General features: G+C 39.7%; 1 protein-coding gene across 1 annotated transcript in view; it reads left to right on the top strand.

Annotated features, from left to right (window-relative positions):
• LOC119308758 overlaps positions 1-2740 on the top strand; it is a 4069-nt gene extending 1329 nt beyond the window's left edge. The window contains exons 3-6 of the mRNA XM_037584900.1: positions 632-741; positions 1413-1498; positions 2081-2191; positions 2309-2740. Coding sequence (XP_037440797.1) covers positions 632-741; positions 1413-1498; positions 2081-2191; positions 2309-2441 — 440 coding nt within the window. The 3' untranslated portion in view covers positions 2442-2740. The remainder of the gene's footprint in view (positions 1-631; positions 742-1412; positions 1499-2080; positions 2192-2308) is intronic.
• The last annotated feature ends 18925 nt before the right edge of the window (positions 2741-21665 follow it).

Below are 21665 nucleotides of genomic sequence, written 5' to 3'. Positions count from 1 at the left end.
GTGCCCTCAGTCACAGCTGTTATTCTAATGGATGGATTGTATTCTGCATAATCTGATGGACTGTGTTTCCACTTGTGCTTTTCAGAATTTGGATGGATTTTTGTGGTTAGATGCCTGCTTGTGCTTGTCGAAATTACATTGCATTAGCTGCCCGTCTGTGCAGCTCAGAACAGGATTAAAACATGTTTTATTTGGATATGCACGTTGCAGAATCAGTTTCCTTGTGTTGCCTGCTTGCTCATCTTTTTCCGCCTCTGATGCAATTCAAGTGAGGACCTTGAGTTTCTGCTCCCAAGTGGTCTTTGGAGCCCCATTGATTAAGTGAAGTAATCTTTTCCCCCCGAAAAGAGTAGCATATAAGTTAGGAAAATACTCCCTCCATTTTTATTTACTACGGATATTAGCTTTGACTTAAGTCAAGCATTGTAAAGTTTGGCCAAGTTTATAGAAAACAATATGAACATTTACAAAATGTGCATATCTATATGATGTGAACATATATTCAATGATGAATGTATGATTACAGTTTGAGCTGAGACTAGTGGCACTGTTAAAAACATCCCTTGAAAAAATAAATTGCGGATGGAGTTTGAAATATGTATGTCTTATGCTTGTTTATTTTTAATTTCAGAAGGGAAAGTTGAAATGCTTGGCAAGGAATCAATTCATGCCATCGTCCTGGGGGTTTTCTCAGCAGCCATTATGTCAGATGATATCCCTGAGACGTTCAAATTCAAAAGAGTAAGATCCACTTTATTTGATAATCAAGGAATTAGCTGTTCTGATACTAATATAATGTGTTGAATCTTATATATTTTTTTGTTTCATGGAACTTTATAAATGGAACCTTCTCTTTTCAAGTCTCAGTAATTGATTTTCAATTTAATTTGTCTTGTTTGGATGCTTCATAAATTGTACTCAATAGATCTGATGCCCATGGATGTGGAAACTGAACCTTGCAAGAATTGTTTGTTATTGCCATGCATTAGCCATTCAGATTTGCTTGTACTCAATAGAGCTATGCATATTTACTTATGCATAAAACCATATGGCTTAAAGTTTATCTCTTTTCATGTTGACCTTTAATAGTTAGAACTTGCATGCATTTTTCTTTACAGTTCTGAATGTTTTTGACAAATATTACGACCATCATTGCTCAATTTTGCCAACTGTTACAAGAACAAGAAGTTAGCGGATGGTGTGTGATCACATTGTCAAAAGGTACATGTGACTAGGAAGTCTCTAAAGAAACTAAATTGCACCGTAGAGAAAAATGGCTGATTTTTCCAACTTGAATGGGTTCGTGAACACAGCATGTGATTAACAACTTCTCTATCTTGTGAACTCTGTAGATATAGTAGTTTTAAACACCATCCAATCACTTTATTAAGTTGAGTTTATTGCTTTCACAGAGAGGACATGGAGGAAAATTTATAAGCCAGTCGGACAAGCGGCATGTGATTAAAAAAGGAAGCATGATACGGTTTTCTGTTAAAAGGTATGGGCTCATCCAGTTCCTCTTTTGTCTGGTTCAAATTGCCTTACCCGGAGTTTTATTTCCAATTTGGCCAGCAACTCTACACATTTTAGATATTTGTATAGCTTTTACTTTGCTTATGTTACGATACTGCTGTATGTTGGTCTTGTACATACGTACTGTAGCATATTAATATTTTTTGTCCTGCTGTGCTGATGAAGGGGTACCCCTAAACCCACCTTGCTTTGAACTTTCAACGATAGCACTCCATAATACAATATCAGGAGTTTGATGGTGTAGAAGACGATGTTTTTCTTCTATGCATGAAACTACATACCAGCATGGTGATACTAGAGCATTAGTTTTTGAGCTTACTTAATCATGTACTATGATTCCTTCAAAACAAATCATGTACTAGAAATGGACTGAAGCTCATCCCCACAATATATTGATTATTGAGCTGCACGTGGGAACTATATGAGAATTCACTAAGCGATCTGAAGTAGTTTGTATGTTACTCTACTCTTAATCAGATAGTCATGTGACACTGTATTTTGAGTCAAATAAATTAACCATGTGCCTTTGCCTGATACTCATTTATAGGGTGGACACGGAAATGAATTGTCACATAACTGGATCTTTGATGGTGCCTCACACAGGATGCATGCGTTGGCTTTCAGTACACGATGCTGAATACGCATCAGAAATTAGCAGGTCTGGTTTGCTAACACATGCTTCAATGCTATTTTTTAAACTGCCATTTTAATCTTTAGTGCTGTGCGACAGTTTTCAAGCTTATGTGATAAAATGTGTGCTGCTCAAAATTTCCAGGGGCAAAAGGAAATCAAGGGATCACATTAAGAGCGAGCAGATTGTACAAGACCGCTCAACTGTGAACAGCGAAGATGGCATGGTGAATTCTGAACGACGACGCAAGTCCCGAAAGAAGACCGTTGAGGAATAATGATGCCATTTAAAGTAAAAAAAAAGGTCATGGACTCAGACTTGCAATCTCGCTGACTTGTTTTTCTGGAAACATGGTTTTGCTTGGCTCGGAAGCCGCTTCCCAGTCGCTTCGCGCCAGTAATTTTTTGCGTAGCATCGATCGTACGATGATGATGTAAAATGGGACAGTTAGTGAGCGTGTGGTGCGTTTGTCTAATCTTTTCTGGTCTTCCAGAGGCGGTCTTGTTTATGAGCAAATTGGCAGATTTCAATTTCGTTTTAGCTCCCAGCTTCTATAGCAAGTGGGCAGATTTCAAATGCTAGTATTACTGCAGGGTGCAACAAGGGCGAGAGAAGCCTTTTTTGCCTGCATGAACATTCAGGAGCTACTGGGGCATGTAAATTCAGGGCGCATTTTGGAGCTGATAGTGCCGGCGTCGGTGGAAGGATGAGCCTCCAGGGCTTGTGGCTCCTTTTCCTTTTTTAATACACCAAGCTCCATTGTTGGCTTGTGAAAACCACACGAGGAGCGCGCAGCAATCTTAATTGAAAACCTGGTCAGGGTAAGAACTACAAGTGAATAACGTGGGTATGGCTAAAGCCATGATCACCATGGTGTTCAGCAATCGCTCGATTTCTTGCTCTCGGAGCCTGGTGTCTGAGGAAAAAATATATCAAAAATCATATTATGACTTTTCAAACAAAACTTTGAAAACACACAAGTATGTTACATTTCTGTAAAATGTCATAATGAAATGCTTTTTGGTGTGAGCTGCACACAAAGAAAATCATGGACTTATACAGTAAATAAAACAAAATCATGGACGCAATTTCCATCAGGTCCGGTCTCGAAGTACTTTATTTTCAGATTTTTTTAACTTAAGAAGTAGACTTTTGCACTTTCGAAAATATATCTCTATACTACTTAAAACTTTTCTTTCCACCACCCTTTCATCCAACCTTTCATGTATATGGTAATCAATCATCTTAATTTACTTACCTTCTGAACCGGTTTCACTTTAATTTACTTACCAAAATTCTAATTGAAATATAAGGTAATTCACGGTCAGAATTTGATGAATATTTATTTACACAATTGCATTATTATTGATAGGTAAGTCACGAGCTAACTACTAGAATATTTATACCCGGTTTGCAACGCACGGGCATTGTTCTAGTGTCTCTAAAAACACATTATGTTGTGAAATAGGATATCTCGTACGTTACCTAAGAGGCCTATAGCCAGCTTTCACACAGATGAGTAGATCAATGCAACAGTAATAAAGATCAGATATAAAATTCAAAAATAAAGATCAAATATGTGAATTCGCGGGTGTTTGCTTTGCCCTGAATTAATCTAAACTAGATGACCCGTTGTGCCCGTGGCGTGAAGATCAATTGCAGCCAATAAGCCAAGCAACTTATGAAGAACATGTTTTATGAATGATCCCAAGTCCATGAACACGTCAACACACCTACAAAGACCACAAAACAAAGGAAAACTAAATAAAAATAAAAAGTGCGCAACGAATTTGGTAAAACAAGTAAATACCAAAAACTATGCATTAGAGACATGAATAAGTGCTAGATGGGTATGCTACGAGGGATTTTGGCACTAGAATATACTCTAAAAAGTATGCATAAAATCCAATCGTCAGATTATATGGGGCATTTTTCTTTCTCTAATGGGTATACTCATATTTTAGCTGATGCTGATTATGTTACTAAATGGATAGAAGCTATTCCAACCAGTAGTGTTGATCATAACACATCTATTAAAATACTTGAGGAAGTTATCTTTCCGAGGTTTGGAGTCCCTAGATATTTAATGACTGAGGGTGGTTCACATTTTTTATGGTGCATTACGTAAAATCTTGGTTAAATATGATGTAAACCATGCAATCGCATCACCTTACCATCCTCACTCTAGTGGGGAAGTTGAATTAACCAATAGAGAAACAAAATTAATCTTGCAAAAAGACTGTTAATATATCTAGGAAGAACTCGTCTAAGAAACTTGATGATGCAGTGTGGGCATACAAAACTGCTTACAAAAATCCAATGGGTATGTCCCCGTATAAAATAGTCTATGGAAGAGCATTTCATTTACCTCTCAGTTAGAACATAAAGCTTATTGGGCAATTAAAGAACTCAATTATGATTTTAAACTTGCCGGTGAAAAGAGGTTATTTGATATTAGCTCTCTGGATGAGTGGAGAACACAAGCTTATGAAAATGCCAAGTTATTTAAAGAAAAAGTTAAAAGATGGCATGATAAAAGAATTTAAAAATGGGAATTTAATATCGGTGATCAAGTTCTATTGTACAATTCTCATTTTAGACATTTTGCAGGCAATCTTCTTTCCAAATGGGAAAGGGCATACATCGTCGAGGAGGTCTATTGTTCTGGAGCCATCAAGATCAGTAATGCCGATGGGACTAGTCCGAAGGTGGTTAACAGGCAAAAAATTAAACATTATATTCCAGGTACCCATTAACGTTGAAACCAATATTATTCAAACAATTACAGTGGAGGAATATCTAAAAGAGACCTTCCAAAACGTTCCAGAATCCTAAAAAGGAATAGGCATGTGATACCGTAAGTAAACCGACTCCAAAAATTCCATAAAAATATTTTCTGTTAGTTTTGGATAGTAGAAAATTTGGAAATTGGAAACAATTGAGAAGGTCCACGAGGAGACCATAAGACAACAGGGTGCGCCCTACCCCTTGGGGGTGCCCAGATGTCTTATGGGCCCCTCATGTACTTTTTCGACTCCGATTTCTTCCCAAATATTTGTTTTGCAAGATAAAAATTCATTGTATATACTTCCCGATGTTTTGACCACCGTATTGCAAGTTTCTCCTTTGTTCTTGTTTCGGGCTATTTTCCTGGCAAGGTCATGAAGACAAGCCCATAATGTCTTTACAAGATTCGGATTGGTAGAGCAATTTATCTCACTACACCTCGAATCCTTGGGTCTAAGGTGATGTTGATCCTTACAAGTGGCCAACAGATGAGGAGGAGGATGCTGATTCGGAGATGCTGGATCACTCAAGCGGGGAGGAAGAGGACTTCCCTCTACCTCAACCAGGAGACATGAATGTGGAGTTCAAGAGGTCCAGTCTACCAAATATGATGAAGGTCCATAAGGTTCAATTCACCCGTTTTTGCCATGTGCAGGAAGATAGGGACAAACTGCGCCGTAAAATATGGGATCTTGAAAGAGGACATTCACATCCTCAAGTGGAAGGACAAGTATACCACTTCATCACCATCATCACCAAAGAAGAAAACTTGAGTACATGGGTATGGGCACCACCCTTGGCTTGCTCCAAGTTTGGGAGAGGTGCCCCGGTATCGTATCACCATCACTTTTATCATCATTACCTATCTTAGTTCGATCCTTAGTTATTTCATGATTTAGAAAAATAAAGTATTATTATGAATTAGTTTAGATTGCTTGTTTCGCAATCTATCTATCTATCTAATCGAGTGTGAGATTTATATAATAAAGAGTAGTTTGAGTTTTGTTGCTTTACTTTCTTGTTTTAATCCACGCAAAAATAAAATTTCATATGATAATCCCATGGGGAGCAATGACTTCACATATAAGAAGTATAATTGATAAAATTTATTGGAGGCTTGCAAACATAGCATTGGTCATTGATGCAATTCATGAAAGATTAATAAAGGAAGATAGGTTTTACATATAAATACACTTTGGACATATTTTATGATTGTGAGCCCCCATCAAATATTTTTAGCTTGACCAAATAGTTGATGTTGGACAAGGAAGAATTATGGATGCTTATATTCGTATAGAAGTTATATTGTCATGGATCCTCTAGCATGTGGTGCTTGCTCATAATCTTTTGCTAGCCAAAACTTTGTCCTAAGTAGAGATACTACTTCTGCATCCAAAAGCCCTTAAACCCATTTTCTTGTCATGAGAGTCCATTATATCTACCTATGGATTGAAGATCCTTCAAGTAAGTTGTCATCAGTGCAAAGCAATAAAAATTGCCCCTAAATATGTATGATCTTTTATTGTATGGGAAAATAAGCTTTGTACGAACTTGTTATGGTAAAGAAATAAAAGTGACAGTCTGCATAATAAAGGTTGCTATCACAAGGGGCAATAAAAAGTGATGTTCATTTGCATTAAGAGCTTGCACGTCCAAATAAAAAGAAGCGCATGGCAACCTCTGCTTCCCTCTACGAAGGGCCTATCTGTTTAATTTCCAGTTTTATTATTATGCAAGAGTCAATAATTTTCATCCTTGTTTCAATCTTAATTATTCTCCACTTGGCAATCATCATGTGGTAGGGAAAGATCCAGACACACATATCCGGTTGGATATAGGTGATCATGAGTTAGCCAAGTCGCACCCTTGTAATCGAGATCATCATCATCAATATCAATCAAGCAGGAAGTAGTCTATTACCTCCATCAAGTGGGGTCGAGCCTGGGTAAACCTTTGTCTTTCGATTCCGATCAACCTCGTTCAAGCTACTACCTCGCAGCGATGGCCTCACGACTAAGTCCTTTCATCAGGACATCTGATACGTCCATTTTTCATCATGCTTTTATGTTGATATTTATTGCATTATGGGTTGTTATTACACATTATGGTACAATAGTTATACCTTTTCTCTCTTATTTTACAAGATTTACATGAAGAGAGAGAATACCGACAGCTAGAATTCTGGACCGGGAAGGAGTAAATCCGAGAGACCTATTCTGCACATCTCCAAAAGTCCTGAAAATTTATGGAGAATTATTTTGGAATATATAAAAAATATTAGGCGAAGAAATACCAAAGGGGGACCCACCAGGTGACCACAAGCCTGGGGGTGCCCCACCCCCTAGGTGCGCCCCTAGGGCTTGTAGGCCCCCGATGCCCATCTTCTGCTATATGGAGGCTTTTGACCTGGAAAAAATCAGAAAGGAGCTTTCGGGATGAAGCGCCGCCGTCTCGAGGCGGAACCTGGGCACAAGCAATCTAGGGCTCCGGCGGAGCTGTTCTGCCGGGGAAACTTCCCTCCCGAATGGGGAAATCGAAGCCATCGTCATCACCAATGATCCTCTCATCGAGAGGGGGTCAATCTCCATCAACATTCTCACCAGCACTATCTCCTCTCAAACCCTAGTTCATCTCTTGTATCCGATCTTTGTCTCAAAACCTCACATTGGTACCTGTGGGTTGCTAGTAGTGTTGATTACTCCTTGTAGTTGGTGCTAGTTGGTTTATTCGGTGGAAGATCATAGTTCAGATCCTTAATGATATTCAATATCCCTCTGATTATGAACATGAATATGCTTTGTGAGTAGTTACGTTTGTTCCTGAGGACATGGGAGAAGTCTTGTTATAAGTAATCATGTGAATTTGGTATTTGTTCGATATTTTGATGAGATGTATGTTGTCTTTCCTCTAGTGGTGTTATGTGAACGTTGACTACATGATACTTCACCATGATTTGGGCCTAGGGGAAGGCATTGGGAAGTAATAAGTAGATGATGGGTTGCTAGAGTGACATAAGCTTAAACCCTAGTTTATGTGTTGCTTCATAAGGGGCTGATTTGGATCCACATGTTGCATGCTATGTTTAGATTTGTCTTAGTTCTTCTTTCGTAGTTGTGGATGCTTGCGGGAGGGTTAATCATAAGTGGGAGGCTTGTCCAAGTAAGGGCAACACCCAAGCACCGGTCCACCCACATATCAAATTATCAAAGTAACGAACGCGAATCATATGAGCATGATGAAAACTAACTTGACAGTAATTCCCACGTGTCCTCGGGAGCGCTTTGCTTTACATAAGAGTTTCTCTAGGCTTATCCTTTGCTACAAAAAGGATTGGGCCACTTTGCTGCACCTTTGTTACACTCGTTACTTGTTACCCGTTATGAATTATCTTATCATAAAACTATCTATTACCGACAATTCAGTGCTTGCAGAGAATACCTTACTGAAACGGCTTGTCATTTCCTTCTGCTCCTCGTTGGGTTCGACACTCTTACTTATCGAAAGGACCACGATAGATCCCCTATACTTGTGGGTCATCAACATCTGCTGTGACAAAACCATGACAGTTGGCGCCCACTGTGGGGCTATCGCTCGGTGGTGTTGAGTTCTTGGAGGGAGCTCTCCCAGGGATCGAGGGATATTGGATCAGCCGCATGACCAAGAGTCACCGTGGCAAGATCTACATCGACGATTCAGGCTGGGGCCCCGAGGGAGACTCAATCGAGTATGGGTACCGGGTCCCCTTTGGCAAGATCCACGTCTTCATCGGCAAAATTTGTGAACCAGGACCCAAGCCGAACATTTGCACCGACATCGTCTAGCCGGCTCGGCGCACGCAACCCGCCTGGGCTCAAGCCGACTGGAACCATGTTTTCGTCAGTTTCCCCTAGGGGGTCGATCTCGCAGATAATTTTGCGTCTGGTGGGGACACCCTTGTCTACTCCGACGACGAGTCATCAGTCGGGGACACGAAGTCGATCCGCTTGATGTATGACTGTAGACTTGAGGGCTACTCTGATGATGAGCCAGCCCTGCACGACCATGAGCCGCTCCATCGGACCACCATCTACATGACAGGCACTGCGTCGGTCCTCAATTCTACTGCAACAGGCACCATTGAAGGAACCGGCGCTTCAACACCCGATCCAAATGCATCTGGCCCGGTCAAGCCACCGACTCAAGTCCTTTCTGAGTTGGTCACTTCGTTAACAACGCTCCTTGATTCTCCATTGATGGCGGAGAACCAAGTGGAGCGCAATGCAGAGGTAGCTAATCTTTGAGAGCAGATGGCTAAAGCTCGGGAAGACATCAACGTTGAGAACGCTCACATGACACAGCTACAAGCCCAGATTCATAATGAGGTGGAGGGCCTGAGGACAGAAGCCTAGCGCATGGGCCTACGGCAGAACGCTTCAGATGTGGTTCATAGGAGAAGGCAAGAGACTCGGCTATCTACTGATCTCGAGCCGAGGCATCTTTTTAATACACCAGGGGCTAGAACAAGCACCCTGGGGCCCCGGTTATACCCCAATTGAACCGAATCGTGCCCCAGACGGGGATGGGCGGCCATCTCTGATACATCTCCAACGTATCTATAATTTTTGATTGTTCCATGTTGTTATATTATCATTCTTGGATGTTTTACAATCATTTTATAGCAACTTTATATCATTTTTTGGGACTAACCTATTGACATAGTGCCTAGTGCCAGATGCTATTTTTTGCTTGTTTCTTACATCGTAGAATATCAGTACCAAACGGAGTCCAAACGCAGCAAATTTTTTTGGAGAATTTTTATGGACCAGAAGGAACAACATGGGCTAAAGAAGTACCAGAGGGGTGCCCCGAGGGGGGCACAACCCACTTGGTTGCACCCTGGTGGGTTGTGCCCACCTCAGTGGCCTCTCGCATCGCCTCTTCGCCATATAAATACCCAAATATTCCAGAAACCCTAGGGGAGTCGACGAAGCACAATTCCAGCCACCGCAAGCTCCAGAACCACGGGATCCAATCTAGACACCATTGCGGAGGGGTTCATCATCCTCATTGGTGCCTCTCTGATGATGCGTGAGTAGTTCATTGTAGACCTACGGGTCCGTAGGCAGTAGCTAGATGGCTTGCTCTCTCTCTCACTCTCTCTCTCTCTCTCTCTCTCTCTCTTGATTCTCAATACAATGGTCTCTTGGAGATCTATTTGATGTAACTCTTTTTTGCGGTGTGTTTGTTGGGATCCGATGAACTTTGAGTTTATGATAAGATCTATATATCCATGAAAGTTATTTGAGTTTTGATCTCTTATATGCATGATTATTTATAGCCTCGTATCTATTCTTTGAATCTTTGGTTTAGTTAGGCCGACTAGATCAATTTTTCTTGCCATGGAAGATGTGCTTTGTGATGGGTTCGATCATGCGGTGTTCTTTCCCAGTGATAGAAGGGCAGCAAGACACATATTGATCGTTGCTATTAAGGATAACAAGATGGGGGCTATTCCTACATGAATAGATCTCGTCTACATCATGTCATCATTCTTATTGCATTAATCTATTTCTCCATGAATTTAATACACTAGATGCATGATGTATAACTGTCGATGTGTGGAGTAATAGTAGTAGATGTAGGCAGGAGTCGGTCTACTAATCTTGGACGTGATGCCTATATATTGATCATTGCCTGGATATCGTCATAATTATTTGAGGTTCTATCAATTGCCCAACAGTAATTTGTTTACCCACCGTGTGCTATTTCTTGAGAGAAGCCACTAGTGAAATCTACGGCCCCCGAGTCTATTCATTATCATATTTGCTTTGAGATCTATTTTTATTTGCTTTTGTTTTCAGATCTATTATTCCAAAAACCCAAAAATACCTTGCTGCACTTTTTTTATTACTTATTTTATTTTATGTTTTATCGAGATCTATTTATCCAATCTACCACAATTTTATCCCGTCAACTTAACAATTTCTAGCGCCGTTACCCGTAAGAGGGATTGACAACCCCTCATAAGCGTCTGGTTGCAAGTATTTGTTCTTTGTGTGCAGGTACCATTTACATAGTGTTGCTTGGTTTTCCTATTGGATTGGTAACCTTGGTTTCATAACTTAGGGAAATACCTACCATAGCTGTACTGTATCATCCCTTCCTCTTTGGGGAAATATCGACGTAGTTCAAGCGACATCAAAAGGAATTTCAGCGCGCCGTTGCCGGGGAGGATCAAGTCAAGATAGTCTCCCGACAACTCGCCAATTTCTGGCGCCGTTGCCGGGGAGACATCATAAACATCTATCAGGTTCCTAATCACAAATCTCATCGCCTTGCAATTTACATTATTCGCCATTTTCCTCTTGTTTTCATCTCTCCCACTTCACAAAAATTTTCCGTTTTATTCACCCTCTTTTTCGTTCATCGTTTTCTCGTTAGATATGTTTTTGTGTGCAATCTTGTTTGCGTAGTCACGATGTCTCAAGAAAATACCAAGTTGTGTGATTTTTCCAATAAACAATAATAATGATTTTATTAGCACTCTGATTGCTCCTCCCGCCACTAGTGTGGAATCTTGTGATATCAATGTCGCTTTGTTGAATCTTGTTATGAAGGATCAATTTTCCGATACTCCTAATGAGGATGCCGCGTCCCATCTAAACACACATTCGTAGAATTATGTGATATGCAAAAGAAAAAATATGTGGACAATGACATTGTGAAGTTGAAATTATTTCCGTTTTCTTTGCGAGATTGTGCAAAAAATTGCTTTTCTTCTTTGCCTCACAATAGTATTGATTCTTGGGATAAGTGCAAAGATGCTTTTATTACTAAGTATTTTCCGCCCAAAAATTATTTCCCTTAGAACTCAAATCATGAATTTTAAATAACTTGGGCATGAACATGTTGCGCAATCTTGGGAAAGAATGAAATTGATGCTAAGAAATTGTCCTACTCATGGTTTAAATCTTTGGATGATCATACAATTTTTTATGCAGGATTGAATTTTGTTTCTAGAAATCTTTTAGATTCCGTCGCGGGTGGTACCTTTATGGAAATTAATTTGGGGTGAAGCTGCTAAATTGCTAGATAATATTATGGCAAATTATTCACAATGGCATACCGAAAGAGCACCTACTAGTAAGAAAATTAAGTCGGTTGAAGAAATTAGTACGTTGAGTGAGAAAGTTGATGCTCTTATGAAATTGGTTGCTAATAGAAGTGATCCTATTGATCTTAATGATGTGCCTTTGTCTACTTTGATTGAGCAAAATAGCGATCCTATAGATTTGAGTTTTGTCTCGCGAAACAATTTTAATAACAATGCTTATAGAGGTAATTTTAATCCTAGGCCTTCTCCTAGAAATTCCTCTAATAATTATGGTAATTATTCTTACAATAATAGTAGGAACACCTCTGATCTTGAGAATAATATTAAATAGTTTATCAATGCTCAAAAGGCTTTCAATACTACGATAGAAGAAAAATTGAATAAGATTGATGATATGTCTAGAAGCATTGATATAATTTCCCACGACGTAGAAAATATCAAGTTCAAAATTTTTTGTACCTAAGGTTGATGAATCAATTAAAGCTCTATATGTTTCTATGGGTGAAAGTAAGAAAAGAACCGCTATGCTTAGAGCTAAAAGAGAATTTTTAGAAAGAGCATTTTCTAGTGATTGCTTTCATAAAAATGATGAAGATCTTAAAATGATTGGTGTTTCTTCTATTGATTCTTAGTTTAGTTAAATTAAAATTTATGATAAAGGGACTGAAGAAGAGTCAACTTTAGCTATAAGGCGTCCCGATAATTTGGAGGGTGAAAATTTTGTTGAGAAAATTGATAAAAGTGGGTTTGGAGAGGTCAATACTTTAACTAGTGATGTGCCCACTCTTTTGGATTACAAAGCCTTTAATTATGATAATTGCTCTTTGATTGATTGTATTTCTTTGTTGCAATCCATGATAAATTCACCCCATGCTTATGGAGAAAAGTTGGAATTAGAGATTTCAATCCCTAGAAAATTACATGATGAATGTGAACCTACTATTGAAGTCAAGATTAAAAATTATGAGTGTTTTGCTTTATGTTATTTGGGGCTAGTGTTTCCACAATTCTGAAATCTTTATGTGATGTGCTTGGTCTTACCGATATTGAAGAATGTTCTCTTAGTTTGCACTTGGCAGATTGTACTATAAAAAAGCTTATGGGAAGAATTAATGATGTTCTTATTCTTGCAAATAGGAACTATGTGCCCATAGATTTTATCGTTCTTGATATTGATTGCAATCCGTCTTGTCCTATCATACTTGGTAGACCGTTTTTACGCACTACAGGTGTTGTGCTTGATATGAAAGAAGGGAATATTAAATTTCAATTTCCACTAAGGGTATGGAACACTTCCCAAGAACAAGAATTAAGCCACCATATGAATCAATCATGAGGGCATCATATGGATCTAAAACCAAAGATGATAATACTTGAATCTATGTATTATGCCTAGCTAGGGGCATAAAACGATAACGCTTGTTGGGAGGCAACTCAATGAATAAATTTATTTTTGCCTTTTTCTTTTTGTTCTTGAATGTTCGCACTATTATGGTACTATTATGTTTGTGTTTTTTGTGTTTTAATTAGTGTTTGTGCCAAGTAAAGCCTTTAGGATCATGTTGGGTGATAGTTGATTTGATCTTGTTGAAAAACAGAAACTTTGTGCGCCAGTAGCAGAATTGTTTAAAATCACAAAAGCACGACAAAATTCCAAATTTTTTACACAAGATTTATATACAATTTCCTACATTGTCTAATTTTCAGAATTTTTGGGAGTTACAGAAGTATACGCAGTTTTCAGATTACTACAGATTGTTCTGTTTTTTGACATATTCTGTTTTCTTTGTGTTGTATGCTTATTTTGATGAATCTATGGTTTGTATTGGAGGGTATAAGCCGTGGTAAAGTTGGAATAAATTAGGTATAATGCAAAAATAAAATATGAATGGGTTTGCAACAATACTTAGAGTAGTGATTTGCTTTGTTATACTAACGGATCTCACGATGGTTTTGTTGAGTTTTGTATGATTGAAGTATTCATGTTTTGGGTGAGATCACGATGGATGAAGGAATAAGGAGTAAGAAGACCCTAAGCTTGGGGATGCCCCATGGCACCCCAAGTTATTATCAAAAGAGAAACAAGCAACTAAGCTTGGGATGCCTTCCTATCAAAAGAGAATCAAGCAACTAAGCTTGGGGATGCCCTGGAAGGCATCCCCTATTCCTTCTAACGACCATCGGTATTTTACTTGGAGCTATATTTTTATTCGTCACATATCATGAGCTTTGCTTGGAGCGCCTTGTATTATATGAATCTTCGCTTGTTTTTCTTTTTAGTTTATGTCATCTATCCTTGATGGCACACCTATTTAAGAGAGCCAAAATTATGCTATGATTTGTTAGAATTGCTCTATATGCTTCACTTCAATTTTTTGAGCTATGGAATTGCTCTAGCGCTTCACTTATATCTATTTGAGCACAATGTGCTTTAATACTTTTGAAGAAATGCTCTCATGCTTCACTTAGATTTATTTGAGAGTTAGTAAAATTCTTGAAGAAATTCTATCATGCTTCACTTATATTATTTTGAGAGAAGAAAACTTTATGCTCATGTTCTTCACTTAAATTTGTTTGAGCTTATCAAAAGCAACATATGAAACTAGTCCCAAAGTGATAGATATTCAAGAGGGATATAATAAAACCTTTCATGAAGATCATTGGACAAAATAAACTTGATTCTTTGTAATAGTTTTGCGATATGATGATAGTGATATGTGAGTCATGTTGGTGAGTAATTATGCTTTAGTAAGATTGGTGTTAAGGTTTGTATTTCCCTATGCAAGCACAAAAGTCAATAGTTATTCAATGAAATTACATCCTACTTATGGTGCATTATTCGGTGTGAGTTATGCTTAATGCTCGCTTACGTGATTTTTCATTTCTTGGCTGGTTGCTTCTCAATCTATTTTCTAGCCTCCACTTGTACTAAGTAGAAATACTACTTGTGCATTCGAAATCCTTAAACCCAGTTTTGCCATATGAGTCCACCATACCTAGCTATATGCGGTATTTCCATGCCGTTCTAAGCAAATTTGTACGTGCCACCTCAAATTTTCAAAATAAATTTCCTTTTTGTGTGCTCGTACCGCTCATGAACCAACAGGGGGTGGCTAATATTTTCCATGCTAGATGTGTTATTCTCAAGATGAGTGTTTATCCACTTGTCATTGCACGAGAGTGTGGCAGTAATAGGGATGCCCAGTCCGAAAATGAAAAAGAAATTTACTTTATGTTGTCAAATAATAAATTCCTTGGAAAGTGTTGGTATGGAAGGCACCCATGGATACGGCTAGCCATGGATTGTGAAAGAATGGTGGTAAAAGGAATAAACTTTATTTTTTGTTTGAAAACCGCCTATGATATATCTAGCATGGAAAGTGTTGGGAATTACTCGGTCGTTTTCGTTGACGGGAAAAGTATGCCTCTCAAAAAAATTTATCTCTCAAATTTTGCTTTGAGCTCTGGCACCTCTACAAATCCCTACCTCCCTCTGTGAAGGGCCTATCAATTTACTTTATGCATTTTTTAATTTTTATTTGAGTCTCCATCTTCTCTTATAAAGCACCAACTAAGGGGCACTATGATCGTACTTGAGCATTGGATGTAGCTAATACACGAGTGTGTTTCATGAATGGATCAATGATTGAGCATGATGGGCTAGGGATAACTTTCTTTAGTGTTGATATTTTGAAAGACATGGTTGCTTATTGATATGCTTGAGTATTGCAATCTTCATGTCAAAACTAGACTATTGTTTGAACCATATAAAATTCCAAATGTCCATGCTACAAAAGAAAATAATATGTGATGAACATGTTAGGCATCATTCCACATCAAAAATACTGTTTTTATCATTTACCTACTCGAGGATGAGCAAGAATTAAGCTCAGGGATGCTGATACATCTCCAACGTATCTATAATTTAGTTGTTCCATGCTGTTATATTATCATTCTTGGATGTTTTACAATCATTTTATAGCAACTCTATATATTTTTTTGGGACTAACCTATTGACATAGTGCCCATTGCCAGTTGCTGTTTTTTGCTTGTTTTTTACATCACACAATATGAGTAACAAACGGAGTCCAAACGCAGCATAACTTTGGTAAATACCGACGTAGTTCAAGAAACATCAATCTCCGGCTCTAATAACCCACAAGTATAGGGGTTCGCAATAGTTTTCGAGGGTAGAGTATTCAACCCAAAATTATTGATTCGACACAAGGGGAACCAAAGAATATTTGCAAGTATTAACAGCTAAGTTGTCAATTCAACCACACCTGGAGATTAATTATCTGCGGCAAAGTGATCAATAGCAAAGTAGTATGATAGTTTTGATAGTAGTAACAATCGCAATAGTAATAGTAATAATGATAGAAATAATTTTGTGGCAAGTGTGACAGTAACAATAGCAGTAGTAACTTAGCAAGAACAATATGAGAGAAATTCGTAGGTATTGGATCGGTGATTTCGTTGGATGATATTCATCATATAACAATCATAACCTAGGGCGATGTGACACTAGCTCCAGTTCATAAATATAATATAGGCATGTATTCCGTAAATAGTTATACATGCTTATAGAAAGAACTTGCATGACATCTTTTGTCCTACCCTCCCGTGGCAGCGGGGTCCTATTGGAAACTAAGGGATATTAAGGCCTCCTTTTAATAGAGAACCGAAACAAAGCATTAACACATGGTGAATACATGAACTCCTCAAACTACGGTCATCACCAGGAAGTGTCTCGACTTCTGTCATTCCGGGTTTGCCGGATCATAACACGTAGTAGGTGAATATCACTTGCAAGATCGGATCTAGAATATAGATATAATGGTGATAACATAAACGGTTGAGATCTGAAACCATGGCACCCGAGCCCAAAGTGACAAGCATTAAGCATGGCAAAGTCATAATAACATCAACCTCAGAACATAATGGATACTAGGGATCAATCCCTAACAAAACTAACTCGATTACATGATGAATCCCATCCAACTCCTCACCGACCAGTGAGCCTACGAAGGAATTACTCACTCCCGGTGGGAAGCATCATGGAATTGGCGATGGAGAAGGGTTGGTGATGACAAAGATCGAAGACCCCCTTCTCCGGAGCCCCAAACGGACTCCAGATCTGGCCTCCTGATGAAGAACAGGAGGTATGGCGGCTCCATCTCGCGAAACATGATAATTCTTTCTCCCTAAATTTTTTCTCCAAATATGTGATTTTATATTATCAGGGTTGAGGCCTATGGGCCACCAAGTGGGGACAACCCACCTAGGCACGCCTGGAGGGGGGGGGCACCCTGGTGGGTTGTGTCCACCTAGGTGCCCCCCTCCGGTGGTTCATGGCTCCAGAAATTCTTATTTATTGAATAAAAAATCCTTGCAAAGTTTTGTTCCAATCCGAGAACTTTTATTTCTGCACAAAAACAACACCGTGGTAGTTCTGCTGAAAACAGCGTCAACCCGGGTTAGCTTCATTCAAATCATGCAAATTAGAGTCCAAAACAAGAGGAAAAGCGTTAGAAAAAGTAGATACGACAGAGACGTATCAACTCCCCCAAGCTTAAACCTTTGCTTGTCCTCAAGCAATTCAGTTGATAAACTGAAAGTGAAAAAGAAAAACTTTTATGAACTCTTTTGCTCTTGTTTACATAAATAAGCTTAAGTAGCACCCAGGTTTTCAGCAAAGATTGTAACTAACCATGTCAACAATAACTCTTAAAAATTATATTAACTCATATCAGTGGCATAATCAACTAGCGAGCAATAATAAGATATCTCAAACAACAACACTTTGTCAAAACAACCATGATATAATATGACAATAGTGGTATCTCGCTAGCCCTTTCTGAGGCCGCTAAACATAAATGCAGAGCACCTCCAAAGTTCAAGCAGCGACTAAACATTGTAATTCATGGTAGAAAAGATCCAGTCATGATGCACCCAACATTAGCTACACACAATGCATGAGGATGACAATAGTGCTCTCAGGTTCTGGCACTTATTTGAGAGGGTGATGACACAACATAAAAGTAAATAGATAGTCCCATCACAGAGGGAAGCAGTGATTTGCAGAGGTGCCAGAGCTCAAGTTTTTAAAACAGAGGTAAATGAAATTTTGAGAAATGCACCCTTCTTGTTTACTTCGCAACCATTAGTTATCGGTATATTCCATGCTAAACACCTTAGTGGCGGTTCCCAAGCGATAAAAGTAAAGGTTTACTCCCCCTCCACCAACAATCGCACTCCACTGCTTGTCCGAAACAACGGGTGCCGTCCATACCAACAACAATCCCGGGGGAGTTTTGTTTAATTATTTGCAATTTGAGTTCGGGATTGGGAATCCCTATTACCGCCCCTCTCGTGCAAGGATGAGTGAATAAACACTCATCATGAGAATAATCCAGTTAGCATGGAGGATACTGATTACCTCCTGTTGCTCTATGAACAATCCAGGCACACGAAAAAGGATATTTATTTGAAGTTTTTAGAGGTGGCACATGCAAATTTACTTACGACGACAGGGTAATACCACATATACGTAGGTATGGTGGACTCATCTGGAATAACTTGGGTTTTAGGGTTTTGATGCACAAGTAGAAATCTCGGTTAGTATAGGTGAAGGCTAGCAAATAGGTTGAGAAGCGGCCAGCTAGAGAGTGAAAACGGTCATGAACATGCATTATGCATAAGTAACATTGGATACTATCATAGAGGCTATGTTGGTTTTGATTCAACTACATGCATGCAAATGTGCAAGTCAAGCCATTCGAACATTCAGAGGAGGATACCATATCATCATACTACATCACAATCATTTTAACGCAATGTTGACATCCAAGATAAATCATTATCCACTCCTAGCTACTTAAGCATGGCATGAGAAACTATAATCTCTAATTGTCAATGCAAACATGTTAGATCATAATGAGCCGAATCATGGATACTAGGTTAAACATATTTACAAAAACAGAAAAAGTTGAGTTCCTACCCGTTTCTCTCTGCCACAACCAATTCATCAAATATCGTCATTATTGCCTTTCACTTGCACAACCGAATGATATGAAAATAATAGTAGTGCAAGAGTGTCGTGGGCTAAGCTGGAATATGCAAACATTTTATTCAAAAGGAGAAGACAAGGTAATATGGGCTCTCTATTGGATCAATAATAATGCATATGAGAGCCACTCAACATTTTCATCGTGGTCTTCTCCTCGGTACGACTCAATAAAAAGAAAAGAAATTTAGAGAAACACACACTGAAATATTTTTGGAGTTTTTGGCTTTCTGAAAGAAAGAAAATTAATGAAAGAAAAACAAAAATGAGAAAAACTATTTACATGGGAGAGCTCTCAACAAGCAAAATAAGAACAAGGAAATCTTTTTGGGTTTTCTTTTTAATACTACAGCTAACTACACTAGAACGAAAAATCAAAAAGAGGCAAGAGTTTTTTTGTATTTTCTCAAAGTTTTTCGAACACACAAGAAGAAGGCGAGAAAATAAACCTAGCATGGATAATACAATGAAAAAGGGTGGACACCGACAACTGGAATGAAATGTGTGAATATGAATGTAATGTCAGTGGAAATACGTACTCCCCAAAGCTTAGGCTTTTGGCCTAACTTGGTAATCACCACTCGAAGAAGCCATCCGGTCCCATGTGTGAATTGCTGGGGAGCGGGCACCTGAGGGTCCCAGTGAAGAGGCTCTGCCTGTGCCACAGCCAGGTTGTTCCGGTAGGCGACGATGTCCTCAGGCATAATCCTGTATCCTCCCCTGGCAATAGGATCAAACAAGGCAGGTGCAGGCAACGGAATAACATCACGGGTAATCTCACTAAATACCAAGTTATATGGAACATCCGTAGTGGTGTTCTCGCTATCAATAAAGTGGTGGTGTGCCATAGCCGAGCGATCTAGGTAAACCTTGGGAAAGGGATACTCATGTTGGCGTATCTGGATGTTAAAGTGGCTCGCTAGGTGAGTAGCATAAATACCACCATGTATTTTACCCTTGGATCTGTTAATGTGGAGGCGACATGCCACAATAGCCCCCAAGCTATGAGTGTTGTCACCGTAAAGTGCACGGTGTGAAACAACGAAGTCTGGGGCACTGAGTGCACCTACCTTCTCTCTAGCAAGTAAACACTTCGCAATGAATGGAGCAAAATAATGCACGACAGGAAAATGTAAGCTAGTGACAGTGACACATGACACCCCTCTCTCATCCTCCACCATCAGAGTGTGATAAAAACATCAGACTCTATAGGCCTAGGCTCTACTAAACTCCCATCAGAAGGGGGGGGGGATGGTGGGTTGTGCCCACCCAGGTGCCCCCCTCCGGTGGTTCCTGGCTCCAGAAATTCTTATTTATTGAATAAAAAATCCTCGCAAAATTTGTTCCAATTCGAGAACTTTTATTTCTGCACAAAAACAACACCATGGTAGTTCTGCTAAAAATAGCGTCAGTCCGGATTAGTTTCATTCAAATCATGTAAATTAGAGTCCAAAATAAGAGGAAACATGTTAGAAAAAGTAGGTACGACGGAGACGTACCAGGCTTAGCCTCGTCAGTCACCTCAACAGCGCCAGCTCGAGCCGGCTCAGCATCAGCCGCCTGTTCGCACGACCATAGACCGCTTTTTTGACACTGGTGGGTTATTTCTCCAATCCCGTTGATAACTTGTTGTCAGCAGCTACCAACCTCGCCGCACTTCCGATCACAGGGAACACTCGGTTGAGTGGGAAGCATTGCACGCCATTGAGATGATGAAGACTGCGGTTGCCCAGCAGGAAAACTACTCCTATAGCCAGCAACACCTCCACTCCACCCCGCATCCAAGCTGCAGCAGGAGTTGCCATGCTGAGTCGCCAGCTGTCTCCAACATTGCTCATCTAAGACATGAGCAGCAGCATGACCCGCCATGACACGAAGCTTAAGATGCCCAGGAGATCTTCCACACAACTCAATCACGGCGGGTGGCAGAAGCGACCAACATGGCGGCTCATAAGTCGCCTCCTGTGACCCCCTTGGCTTCTCAAGGGGTAGGATCGAGCACCAGAACCATTGGGATTCCATTCTTGGTGCCGGATCTGTGCAACGAGCGTATGCCCAAGGACTTCAAAGGCCCTCATAAGGTCTCCAATTGCATGCCTAACCTCAAACTGTTAGCTTGGATTGAGAGCTACGAAATCACCATGGACATGTTGGATGTTAGCGACACGGTTTGTGCTAAGTATTTAACCTTGATGCTGGAGGGACCAACTCATAGTTGGTTGAAGAACTTGCCCCCTAATTCCATCAACACTTGGGCATAGTTGAAGGAGCATTTTATCAAACACTTCCAAGGAACCTGCAAGCGCCCAATGACAATCGTTGATTTACAACACTATGTTTAGCGTGAGGGAGAGTTGGCCCATCATTGGTCCCGCTGGGTCACGGATATTATCCACTCCTCTGATGGCATATCAGCCGCCCAGGTCATCTTGATTTTGGAGAAAAACTGCCATTTTGATCCTTTGGTTCAGAAGCTTTGGCATCTCAAGCGGATAGTTCAGGACATGGTAGGTCGAATGGATGTCCATACCAGATACGCCGAGTCAGACACCACG

This window comes from Triticum dicoccoides, chromosome 5B (genome assembly GCF_002162155.2).
Source record: "Triticum dicoccoides isolate Atlit2015 ecotype Zavitan chromosome 5B, WEW_v2.0, whole genome shotgun sequence".
NCBI lineage: Eukaryota > Viridiplantae > Streptophyta > Magnoliopsida > Poales > Poaceae > Triticum > Triticum dicoccoides.
The sequence above is the reverse complement of the archived record's forward strand: the minus strand, read 5'-3'. Positions and strand labels throughout refer to the sequence as shown.